This window comes from Perca fluviatilis, chromosome 3 (genome assembly GCF_010015445.1).
Source record: "Perca fluviatilis chromosome 3, GENO_Pfluv_1.0, whole genome shotgun sequence".
Classification (NCBI taxonomy): Eukaryota; Metazoa; Chordata; class Actinopteri; order Perciformes; family Percidae; genus Perca; species Perca fluviatilis.
In genome coordinates this window covers 36,883,520-36,897,047 of record NC_053114.1, presented here as the reverse complement: position 1 = coordinate 36,897,047, position 13,528 = coordinate 36,883,520, and the positions used below count along the sequence as shown (strand labels likewise).

General features: G+C 40.0%; 1 protein-coding gene across 3 annotated transcripts; it reads left to right on the top strand.

Moving 5' to 3' along the window:
- The first annotated feature begins 5,743 nt into the window (after positions 1–5,743).
- Positions 5,744–13,397, top strand: nod2 (nucleotide-binding oligomerization domain containing 2). 3 transcript variants are annotated; one of them, XM_039796064.1, is made up of 10 exons: positions 5,745–6,755; positions 7,567–7,693; positions 8,182–9,961; positions 10,092–10,175; positions 10,268–10,351; positions 10,471–10,554; positions 10,634–10,717; positions 11,098–11,181; positions 11,333–11,416; positions 11,626–13,397. In XM_039796064.1, the coding sequence occupies exons 1-10, from the start codon at positions 6,270–6,272 to the stop codon at positions 11,696–11,698; spliced, it is 2,970 nt and encodes a 989-aa protein (XP_039651998.1). In that variant the 5' UTR covers positions 5,745–6,269; the 3' UTR covers positions 11,699–13,397. The 3 variants fall into 3 exon arrangements, with proteins under 3 accessions (XP_039651999.1, XP_039652000.1, XP_039651998.1); XM_039796065.1 differs by lacking the exon at positions 11,333–11,416 and having other exon boundaries at positions 5,744–6,755; XM_039796066.1 differs by lacking the exons at positions 11,098–11,181; positions 11,333–11,416 and having other exon boundaries at positions 5,744–6,755.
- The last annotated feature ends 131 nt before the right edge of the window (positions 13,398–13,528 follow it).

Sequence of the window (13,528 nt, the reverse complement as noted above, 5' to 3'; positions counted from 1 at the left end):
CTGAAAATTAAACCACATAAACCTATTCTGGTACAACCTCTAAATACAATTATGAACCTGAAAATGAGCATAATAAGAGCACTTTAAACTCCGGTCCATTTATGAGGACTATGGTTAAAGGTCCCATGACATGGTGCTCTTAGGATGCTTTTATATAGGCCTTAGTGGTCCCCTAATACTGTATCTGAAGTCTCTTTCCCGAAATTCAGCATTGGTGCAGAATTACAGCCACTAGAGCCAGTCCCACAATGAGCTTTCCTTAGGATGTGCCATTTCTGTGTCTGTAGCTATTGAGGAGGAGAGAGGGGGGGGCAAGGTGGAGGGTGGGGGTGTGGCCTTGACTGAACTGCCACTTTGCTTGTTTGAAAGCCATGATGTCTCTCTCTCATGGGTGGGACAAATTCTCTGGGCGGGCAAAGCAGAGAAAGGGGGGGTAACCTTGCTCCTTATGACCTCATAAGGAGAAGATTCCAGATCGGTCCATCTGAGCTTTCATTTTCTCAAAGGCAGAGCAGGATACCCAGGGCTCGGTTTACACCTATCGCCATTTCTAGCCACTAGGGGACCATAGGCAGGCTGGGGGAACGCATATTAATGTTAAAAAACCTCATAAAGTGAAATTTTCATGCCATGGGACCTTTAACTGCTCCTCAGATCTCTGCAGGGCAAATCCAGACAGCTAGCTAGACTATCTGTCCAAACTAAGTTTCCTGTTGCACAACTAAAACAACTTTTGAACGTACACGTTCCACCAAAACAAGTTCCTTCCCAAAGCTATTTTGCAACGGCACCGTGGCTCTATCCGGCCGCCCAAGACGATTGTGATTGGTTTAAAGAAATGCCAATAAACCAGAGCACGTTTTTCTCCCATCCCGGGAATGCTGTGTGGACTAGCCAGACCCTCCTCAGCAGGGCTGTGAAGGAAGGTCTGGCAAAACGAGGTTACCGAAGAGTTAATACGATGCCCTCAAAAAATGTGTTTACTCATGTTTGAGTAAAGTTATCTGACAGCCTGTAGGGGGACCGAAGAGGGAAAAGTTACATAGTATGCCTTTAAGTGAAAGTCCCCTTCTACTTTATAAGATATGACACTCACCATAGGAAGTGTAATGTTGGAAACACAAACCCCACCACCACAATGTAAAACTTAGTAGACTCTAGTAGACTTAGTAGAGCAAAGTTCAACTTTTCCAAATTTCAAATCTGCTGCCTGGACTTCTAGAGACAGACTCCAGACTTCTAGAGATAGCAAATGAATAAAACAAGGCTCCAGAAAGTTGCATTGGTTTTTAGGAGATCATTGGAGCTCTTTCTTTTTGCAACATCAAAGGCAGCCGCAGCTCTTTGATGTGGCAGCATGCTGTTTAAGGTACAGAGTGAATGGAGAGATGTCAAGCTGCAAGGTGCCTCTGTAGTTTACGTTGAGTGCTGCAGAGAGCTGCAGATGAAAGGAGCAAACAGAGTTTGATAATGAATGTCCAACAAGTAGGACCCATCTCAGACAGCGCACACTCAGCGGGGTGCCCGTCCTAACCTTGAGCGCAGCACCCCAAACCTCGGGGCAGACGCTGGAAACCAGACTCCTTCAACTTAGCCGCTCCTGAAAAAAAAGGGGGCTCTCAGATGTGCGCTTTAATCTTCCCGTCAATTAAATCCTGATTGACACACACATGGTCATGCAGATGTGCATGTTGCTATCCACTTCCTATGTTGAAAACCTCTCTTTCTGGCATGGAGAGGCCTTTTCTAATTATACACTAATCCATCAAATGTATGAGTCAATTTGAGACTCGAACGTCTGCGTTGCTATAGAATTGCAGTACGAAGTGATCCTCTTATGGTTAATGTCTCCATGAATGAATAGAGGACCCTGTCTCAGAGGAATGTGAGATTACAGGTTGTTAATGTATAACTTTTTTTTCATTGTTCTTTGCATTTTTGAATAACACTGGTAATAAACATAACACTCTCAATGCATATATAGAGTCTGAATAAATAAAATAAGAGAGAAAGATGTGTCTCCTAATGTTGATTCATCGAAATATTATCCTAAAGTTTTAGCTACCCATTGCAAATTAGTAAATATACCAGCCCTTTTTGCACTTTGCACTTTAATTATTAGCCTACCATTAATTCTCAGGATGTTGTGCTGTCATGTGTGTCCTTCTTTTGTGTCCTTGTGTCTTAGGACGCTCTGCTGATCTCACTTTATGTTGATTTTATTCTACTGTATTGTATTTTATTTTTTTAATTTGAGAAAGTTTTTATGTTACATATTGTTTGTGTTGTGAAGCAACGGATGTGGCACTGTGTCCAAGACAAATTTCCCCTCGGAGACAATAAAGTGTATTCTATTCTATACTATGCATCATATATGTAGCATAGAACCATACAAAACATGTCACATCTAACAAGTGTGCTTTTGTAGTAACTTAACAGAAAACACTGTGTCAATCCCCATGTCCCTGATATCCAAATGTATTACTGTTTCCCAGAATCCCTAACTGCATTTTGTTCAGGAGAAATCTCTAAAAGCAATACAAATCACATTTTAAATAATGATTATGGAATTCCTACACCTTTCCTACTGTATGTGCATATTTCTTCTAATTAACGTTTAAATGAATTTAACAAGGTAGGTTATTCAAAGGATAGGTTTACACTTAAATCAAAATGTACATGCCCACATAAAGTTTGCTTGTAATTGCCATTCCAATGTAATTGATGGGGGACAAAATCCATAGTCCTTGTTATGTATAAGGCTTCAGCAGTCAAATCAAGTCCAAAGTCCAAAGTCTTTTCAGTATGAAATTCCCTTTTTTATTTTGCTGACACTGCAATGAAAAAATGTGAACCTAACATTGATTGTTCAGTTAATTGATACAATTACATATAGATTGTTTTCATTAAATGAATGTTGATTGTGTTATTGTCTTATGCAATTTTGCTTACAATGATAAAATAAAGTTTTTGTTTTGTGCTGGCTGATTGATTGCATCTTTGTCTGTGTTATTTTGTGTTCCATATTGATGTTATTATGGTTGAGCATTCTTTTCAAGTTCACAATATATATATATATATATATATATATATATATATATATATATATATATATATATATATATATACATATATATATATATATATATATATATATATATATATATATATATATATATATATATAGGTAGGTTAAAAACTGAAAACATGTCTTATATTTTAGATTCTTCAAAGTAGCCACCCTTTGCTTTTTTTGATAACTCTGTGAGCTTCATGAAGTAGTCACCTGAAATGGTTTTCACTTCACAGGTGTGCTTTGTCAGGGTTAATTAGTGGAATTTTTTCCCTTATTTATAAAAAAGCAAAGGGTGGCTACTTTGAAGAATCTAAAATATAAGACATGTTTTCAGTTATTTCACACTTTCTTGTTAAGTACATAATTCCATATGTGTTCATTCATAGTTTTGATGTCTTCAGTGAGAATCTACAGTGTAAATAGTCATGAAAATAAAAAGGAAACGCATTGAATGAGAAGGTGTGTCCAAACTTTTGGCCTGTACTGTATATATAAACATAAACATTATTTCTTAGGATAATTGGTTATGTATAACAACTTGCATGTAGATTTACTTCAGAATTCATAGAGAGACGTTCTGATTTGGGAGTTCTGTGTCTCTGGCAAACCAACCAGTTCACATACTGTACATCAGTCCACCTGGCCTAACACTGAGCTCACCACATGTGCTTTTGATATATGCACAGAAAGAATGCACAGCGATGAAATGACTGGAGCCAAAGTTTTCCATCTCTGCTATGTGAGAGGGGTGGATCCAGCACTAAACTGCACTGTTATTCATTGACATACAGTTTAAAACTGACTTGGGTGGACAAGGTTATTTAGTGCTGGGCAGCAGTTTCAGTGAAGTACACAGAGCTGAACTCACTTCATATGGAGTGCGACTTAACTTTCATGACCAGTGAACTGCAAGCTGAGGAGTAGATCGCCCAGGCCAAGTTTAAGTCAACCCATCTGCGTGTCTATGGTGGAAAAGAAAATACTAACTCATATCCTGATCGTCTGTAAAGGGATTTGGAGGAAAACAAAGACCCAGAATGATTCTTTCTCTTGAAAAAAAGGCCAGACGTTGTGATCTGTCTTGACAACTAACCAAATACAACCCTAAACAGCGGAGGTTTGATGCCTTTTAATCAATAACAGAATGATCAGGCACTGCAACCTCTGACCCTTTGCTATTACAATGCTTAAACCTTTTTTTACTCTAAAAACAGTGCTACCTGGATATGTGACGTATAGTAGTCTGACCCCTCTCAACCCATCTTATCTAAACTAATTTTCTTAATTCCTAGATAGCTGACTCTTTAGAGATATGAGATCAACAGAAAGATGACAGACTATGCAAACATACCTTAATGTAAGTAGAAGAAAATAATTCAGACTTTATCCAATACTTCCTTGATAGTGATCCAAAGTTAATGAGTTACAGCCTTTGGCTACATATGTAAAAAAAGAGCTTGTGTTTCTTGGCTGGTCTAGTCTTAACAGGTCCAAAGATGTCTTCATTAATAATGATGAAAGTTATGTAGTCCCAAATGGATGAAGTTGGAGCCACACATTTCCCTCGCATTGACACATTCTGTTGCAACAGAGGATAGCAATACTCAGAGATGTCTTATGGGACCATATCTGTATTTTCTTTATTGACAATTTCTTACCTTCTTTCTTATCCATTCAAACTTGCCTGGACCCCCTACTGTGGTTTGGATGGCAGAACTCCACATTAGAGCTTTACGTAGGATGCCTGACAGAGAGCACTCTGCGGTACACTCCCCTTGGTGCCTGTTTCTTAGACTAGAGTAAGAAGAGTATTGACTAAGAGAAACTCACTTTAGAAAGTTTTATTCCAGTCTGTCTTTGATAACTCCTGCATGCCTTTGTGTGTTTGAGGATTTCCCCCAACAGGACACAACGAATGAACACAATAAACTAATCATGGTACTCAAGAGGGGGCTATAATAATAGTAATGACAAATCATCTGACTGTCCAAAAAGTCATTCTTGGACTTATTTTATCTTGACATCAAAGAATGCAAGGAGAATAAGAGACAATCACGAGCTGTTTCCAGGGGTGTGTTTTATATGCACTTTTTGAAGTTTACATTAGATACACAGCATGCTGGCTAGGCTGCATGTTCCTACAATATCATTGCTACTATAACACTGTAGAATTATTACCATACAAAAATTATCACATTGTATGTTTATTTCCAACAAACCATTAAAACCTACCAGCTTGTAACAATCAAAGGATTTCTAATGAAACTACTGAACATGAAATTGTAGCCTACATTGTGCACAAAGAGAGGGTAGGGGGTGCGTGTAGGATAGTGAGAAGTGGTCAGCCTCTGAGATATGAGAATAAAGAAATGTGACAAAAAGAGGAATTAAAAAATGTGTCAAAAGGGAAGAAAGTAAAATGTCCCAGCCTCAGGTTGGTTTATTTATGCAATAGTTCCACCAAGTGGTTGCATGAGCAAATTGCAACCAATGGATCTGCTACTTCCGCATTTAGTATATTTACGGAGGCTTTTCCTGTAAATGTGTCAAATTAACCATTTCTGCCAGAGTTTCTGCTTTTAAAAAACTTTAATTCCTCTTTGTGGTCTTCGTAAATGCAGTACACTCACCTTGAAAACTCTGGCAAGAGGATGTTTTAAATGTCATCACATCTCAGTGAAGAGTGGGCATTGGCTGGCATGTGGCAAACTATATTCAATATGTTTCATCTCATTTGCTGGCAAGGTTTAGTTTCTATTTTACAGGAGGGACTTGGTAGCCCAATCAGTATCACTTCAGCTGTGGAATGAGGAAGAGGCAAGTTGTGTAGTGCAGCGTCTCTGCCCAAATGACAGATTGAGGAAAGAAAGCTCTCTGTTACGGAGACTTTGACGTGAGTGATAATCGTACAATGGTGTTACAGTATATTGCTTGCCTCTGCGTTTGAAGTCCTTTAGATCAATCTTTTGTTTTTGTATGTATGTTTTAAGCGTGTAGCACTTACATACACAAACATGGTCAGTGTGTATGAATCAAAAACAAAAAGGCTACGGTGTGGATACTAATCCTGCGATATCTGAGTGAAACTCCTCATGACTAATCATGATAACATGCCGGTGTTCACTGTGTCAAGTTTTCAGACTGGAAGTACACTTTGGATGTACCTGAGTAGGAAAGCTGACATGCAAAAAGCATGTCTGTCCAGGAGCTTGTGCTAAGACAACGGACAGAGATACTGAATGCACTGTGCAGCAGCGGGTCAGCTGAGCTTCTGGAACAGGTTCTGGACATACTACTGGCCCAGGGGGAGCTCATATGGGAGGACTACCAGAACATACAGGTACCGGGTAGGGCACTGTATACCAATGCCAGACAGTTGCTCGACCTGATTTATACAAAGGGTTTGGAAACCTGTGGGCTCTTCCTTGCTGCTCTCAAACAGGTCCTGCCAAAAGTGCATGGCGATGGCCTCACGTTTTCAGGATGCTGTTCAAATCTAGAGGAAAAAGAAGAATATCATAGCACATCTACTCAGACTCTTCTGACTCAAAGACCAAGCCTGGTCAGCAAGCTACAATGCTGCATTGATGGTGCTCTAAAAGCTCTTGTCATATCAGGACACTTCACCTCAGCAGACTGCGATGAAGTGCGGCTACCTATACACACCCCCTCTCAGCAGGTACTGTAAATGGCCCATGTTTTATACACATTATTAAATTGACAACTTCATGTTATTGTTCTTTACCTAATCAATTGTCTTGGAATTACGAACTGAAACAGTCTCATTTTGTTTTGCTTAAAATAGATTTGGTTTGGTACCATCATAGATAGATAGACATTTATTGATCCTTTCGGAAATTCATCTTGCACCATACAGCTCATCACAAAGACAGATAACAGACCATAAACAACAAACAACAACAAGACCACCAACCCCTCCCTCTTCCCCACACAACCCCAATACACAATCCCAAATATCTGCACATCATGAAATGCCTTTGTGCTCATTCGGAAGGAACAGTTGGAAATATGCTTATTCACTTTCTAGCTAAGAAGATACCACTCTTGTGTCAGTATGGTAAATTTGAAGCTAGCTCCAGCAGCCTTTTACAAAGGTAAACATCCACCTACCAGCACTTACAAAGGTCGACTAAACTGAAGTGTTTTCCAGAAAGTTACTGCACCTAGCTAGGCAAGACATAATCTCTCACATAATCCCCCATAACACCGCAGCATGTCTTATTTTTATTTATTTAATTTTTTACACATTTTGGACTTCGCATAGATTCACCAAACAACATACAAGATGTTAATTACAGCCCCAGGCTAGCTGCTTCCTGCTGTTTCCAGTCTTTGTGCTAAGCTAAGCTAACTGTCTGCTGGGGCTAGCTTTGTACTTCGTGTACAGACATGAATTGTGGTATTCATCTCACCTTTGGCAAAAAAGGGAATACTCATATTTCCCAAAATGTCCACCTAATGTCAATCAGGCAAGGCGTTTGCTCGACCATGTCAGATCAAAAGGAGAATCAGCAGCGAAGGTTGTACTGCAGTACATTCATCAAAAACAGGAATCTGGATCTCCACTGAATCAGGAGAAATGGACTCCTCCCAAAGGTATGTCAATATTATAATCATGCTGACAACTATTACAGTATGTATATGTATGTAACTGTAATAGGAGATTCTATGTGCAAGCTAAACCTATAGCAGAAGCACGTGCTTGTTTAATCTTGTGGGTGATCTGTCTGAAATATACAGAATACACACATTTCCTTTGGAAATATAGAAGTGGTGGAACTTCAAAAATAGAACCTTTTGGTTAAAAAAATACTCTAAAAACAAATAATCTAAAAAAATCTAAAAAGACCAGTAGTCAGCACACCACATTGCAGAGATACAGTATATACAGTATATACTGTATATATATATATATATATATATATATATATATATATATATATATATATATATATATATATATATATATATATATGTACACAGTATGTATATAATTTCCCTTGCGGGATTAATAAAAAAAAAAAAAGTCTCATTTTGTGGTGCTATGTATAAAGTTTATCTCATGTGTATGCATTCTGTCACAGAGGTCTTTAAGTATCAGAAGAAGCTCAGCAGTTCTGTGTCTGCTCAGTCCTGCTTTCTCAGTACTTATGGAGGGACCAGCCACATGTCTCTGGATGACATCTACACTAAAGGTGAGCTGGAACTAGCTCATAACTGTGTTGATGTCCATGGACCTTTGGGCCTGGAGGACATACTTGGTACAGTGGGTACAGTGAACGAGGAGGCCGACACGGTGCTGGTGTCTGGGGATGCTGGCGGTGGGAAGAGCACCTTACTCCAAAGGCTGCACTTGCTTTGGGCTCGGGGGTCAGCCCTCCAGGACTTTCTCCTTCTGTTTCCATTCAGCTGTCGCAGGTTGAACTCAGAGACCAGGGAACTGTCCGTTCAGGAATTGCTGTTTCAGCACTGCTGCTGGCCAGACAGGGAGCAGGAGGAGATTTTCCAGTTCATCCTGGACCACCCACATCTCATTCTCTTCACTTTTGATGGCCTGGATGAGCTCAAGCAGAGTTTTTCAGATGAGCACAGGCTCTGCTGCCCCACTCAGCGTGCACCTGTACACATACTATTGTTCAACTTAATCCAGGGTTCCCTACTGAAGGGAGTGCGGAAAGTGGTGACTAGTCGCCCAGAGGCAGTGGGCCCTGTGTTGAAGAAACACCTCCGCAAAGAGGTCCTCCTGAAAGGCTTTTCCCCAAGCGGGATTGACTGTTTTGTGAGGAAGCATCACAGTGACCCCACTGTAGCTGCTAAGGTTTTGGAGTCCCTACAGACAAACACAGCTTTACTTGGACTGTGTCATAGTCCAGTCCTCTGCTGGATTGTCTCCCAGTGCCATAAGGAGCTGCTAGGCTGTGGAGAGGGCAGCCCACAAACAATCACAGACGTTTACCTAATGATCCTACAGCACTTTTTACAGCATCAAACCTCCCCGAAGAGCACCACAGGATTAGATTGGCTTCAGGAGCACCTAAAAACAGTCTTGCATCTAGGAAAGCTTGCCTTTGAGGGGATAGGAGCCACCTGTTACATCTTCTCAGGTCCAGACTTGGAGACATGTGGTGTAACTGAGAAGGATATCTGCATGGGCTTTCTCATTCAAAGCAAAGATATGTCCTCCACTCACAGTAAATGCTATGAATTCCTTCATGTGACTATGCAATGTTTCTTTGCTGCTCTGTACATAGTTTTGTCAAATAATACTGACCGTTCAACTATCCCTAGGCTCTTTGAGCCACGGAACATGAGGGAGACAGGTCTGAGCAGCACATGTTTCATGGCCTGCATGCCTTCCACTGACAAACAAGAGCGGGCTTTAGAGGGGGAAGCTACAGCAGCTGAAACACCAAATCTGCAAATAACAGCCACCTTTGTGTCTGGACTACTGTCCCAGCGCCACCGAAGCCTGTGGCTCCACTGCTGCCCCACTGCTGTGATGGAGAAGAGGGTCAGACAGGTGTCGAGATGCCTGTCCAAAGGCATGCAGAAACACTTTAAGTCTATCCCTCAACCTGTAGAGGGGGAGAAGAAGAGCATGCATGCAATGCCGGGCTTCGTCTGGCTTATAAAATGCATCTATGAGATGCAGGAGAGCAGGATTGCTAAATGTGCCATGAGTAAGCTTGAGGTGGACCACCTGAAGCTGACCTACTGTAACATTGGTCCTGTAGAGTGCACTGCACTAGCCTATGTTCTCCAGCATTTAAGGAATCCTGTAGGCCTCCAGCTGGACAACAACTCTGTAGGCGATGTTGGAGTGGAACAGCTTCTTCCCTGCATGCACATTTGTAATTCCCTGTAGTAAGTATGAAAAGGTTAAATTATTCCGTCCATCTATTATAATGAAAAAAGCTTCCACAATAGCATTTACTATAATGCAAATATACAGTACATGTTATGCTCAATTGTCCTGTATCTTCTCCTTTGTCAGCCTCAGAAATAATAACATTACAGATGAGGGGATCCGCAAACTGCTTGCCAAAGGTATCCAGTGTGACAACTTCCGGAAAATTGCGTAAGTGTTTTTTTAAATTAATTATCGCACTATCATGAAGTCACAAATTTGGTTTGATCAGTTACCTTTTATAATTATTTGTTCGTCTCTAGGCTCTTCAACAACAAGCTAACTGATGCTTGCACACAACACTTTTGTCATCTTCTGAAGACCAAGCAGAATTTCCTCTCTCTAAGGTCAGCACGTACAGTAATTTTTTAGCACTCAATAGATGTGACACTTAAATGGAACTATTATAATATAGTCTGTGTAGTGTAAAATGAAAAGCAAATGAACTTCTCTGTTTTCTTTTTAGGTTAGGCAACAATAATATAACAGAAGAAGGAGCAAAGCAGCTGGCAGAGGGACTGAAATTCAACCATTCACTGCAGTATTTAGGGTAAAAGTCTTCCTACAAAATTCCAATGTGTCTTATTGGCGGTGCATTTCCATTTACTAATCTGTATCTGTATTCCCAGGCTCTGGGGCAATAAGATAGGTGATGCAGGAACAGAGGCCCTTGCCAGTGCCCTAGAGAGCAGCAAATCTCTGGTGTGGCTAAGGTAATATTTACTTTAAATACTGGCACGTTAGGTAGACTTATGACAGTGTGGTATTACAAATATGAACATATTAAAATATGTCCCAGTTTCGTGTAGTTGTATAATGACCACAGTTATATGTATGTTTGTATTGTATTTATTGTAAATTGTTGTATGCACCTATGGTAGAGAAAACGTGATAAAGTCCCTCTAGGGTGCCCTTCCAATAGGCTGCTCTACATGCTAGAAAGCTTTCTGCACACTGTGCCTTTTTTTTTTTTACTTTTTTCGCCCCTGCCCCAGAGTCCGCCACTGTCTGCACCTTTTCGTTAATAGCAATACACTTTTTGCATATGTATTGTACTTGATCTGAATATAATTCAAATTTTATGTAATGGCAGCCTGGTAGGCAATGGTGTGGGGAGTGCAGGAGCATGTGCCCTCGCTAACATTATCAAGAACAGTACGTCACTGGAAGAGCTTTGGTAAGTGAGACAAGTTTTACAGGTATTGACAATGCACACAACAGTTGTATCAACCGAATGGCTGATGACTGATGGCTGATGACTGACATTTGAGCGTTCACTATACAGTAGTGCTTAAACCCTCTCTCCACCCTCTTATTTCCTGTAAAAGGTTGACAGACAACTGCATAACCAGAACAGGGGTGGAATGTCTGATTCAAGCCCTAGAACATAATACTCATGTGATATCAGTATGGTGCGTAATGTTCCCACTGTTTCTTTTTGTAGTTAGTACTTGTGCTTGTTTGCATCCTGGAATTTGGGCAAGCCATTGCCTTACTGCTACTTTCAGTGACAAGAAAGACTGTTGTTGTTGACACTGCATCCTATTTTGGCTCAAATAGAATGTTATTTTGTCTTAATGCCTCACTTCCATTGATTTTGTTTATTCTTATTATACTGCAGGTTGAGAAACAATGACCTCAGTTTGGAGGAGGTAGAGGAGATGACACAACGGGAATCGAGATTGACCTTCTGATTTTGTATAAAGTTGGCCAAGGACTGTGTATTGCATTAAGTACTGTTTCTATTTATTATAGGAAATATTTTATATCAAAATGTGAAATTTAAAATGTGTTTGCTGAAGTGTATCTTGGTTTTCTGCTTAAAAGAGCAATATGCCACTTTTCATCTATTTTTTTCATCCTTTCATCCTTTTTTTATCCAAATACACAAAATATATCCAACTTTATCTTGGGTTTCTTTTGTAGGTGTATGTGATGATAGGATCACAAAAAGCACAACACCACCAGCACTACTACTACAACCCGAATTCTAGAAAAGTTGGGACGTTTTTTAAATTTTAATAAAATGAAAACTAAAAGACTTTCAAATCACATGAGCCAATATTTTATTCACAATAGAACATAGATAACATAGCAAATGTTTAAACTGAGAAATTTTACACTTTTATCCACTTAATTAGCTCATATAAAATGAAATGCCTGCTACAGGTCTCAAAAAAGTTGGCACGGGGGCAACAAATGGCTACAAAAGCTAGCAGGTTTGAAAAGATTCAGCTGGGAGAACATCTAGTGACTAATTAAGTTAATTGATATCAGGTCTGTAACATGATTAGCTATAAAAGGTATGTCTTAGAGAAGCAGAGTCTCTCAGAAGTAAAGATAGGCAGAGGCTCTCCAATCTGTGAAAGACTGCGTAAAAAGTGTGGAATTGTGTAATACTTTTAAAAACAATGTTCCTCAACGTCAAATTGCAAAGGCTTTGCAAATCTCATCATCTACAGTGCATAACATCATCAAAAGATTCAGAGAAACTGGAGAAATCTCTGTGCGTAAGGCACAAGGCCGGAGACCTTTATTGGATGCCCGTGGTCTTCGGGCCCTCAGACGACACTGCATCACTCATCGGCATGATTGTGTCAATGACATTACTAAATGGGCCCAGGAATACTTCCAGAAACCACTGTCGGTAAACACAATCCGCCGTGCCATCCGCAGATGCCAACTAAAGCTCTATCATGCAAAAAGGAAGCCATATGTGAACATTGTCCAGAAGCGCCGTCGTGTCCTGTGGGCCAAGGCTCATTTAAAATGGACTATTTCAAAGTGGAATAGTGTTCTATGGTCAGACGAGTCCAAATTTGAAATCACGGACGCCGTGTCCTCCGGGCTCTGTGAATGCTGAAAGGTATAAAAGGTTTTAGAGCAACATATGCTTCTCTCCAAACGACATCTATTTCAGGGAAGGCCTTTTATATTTCAGCAGGACAATGCAAAACCACATACTGCAGCTATTACAACAGCATGGCTTCGTCGTAGAAGAGTCCGGGTGCTGAACTGGCCTGCCTGCAGTCCAGCTCTTTCACCTATAGAGAACATTTGGCGCATCATTAAACGAAAAATGGGTCAAAGACGACCACGAACTCTTCAGCAGCTGGAAATCTATATAAGGCAAGAATGGGACCAAATTCCGACACCAAAACTCCAGCAACTCATAGCCTCAATGCCCAGACGTCTTCAAACTTTTTTGAAAAGAAAAGGAGATACTACACCATGGTAAACATGCCCCGTGCCAACTATTTTGAGACCTGTAGCAGAAATCAAATTTGAATTGAGCTCATTTTGTGCATAAAATTGTAAAATTTCTCAGTTTAAACATTTGCTATGTTATCTATGTTCTATTGTGAATAAAATATTGGCTCATGTGATTTGAAAGTCTTTTAGTTTTCATTTTATTAAAATTTTAAAAACGTCCCAACTTTTCTGGAATTCGGGTTGTAGGCTACTACTACTACTACTACTACTACTACTACTACTACTAATAATAATAATAATAATAATACAGT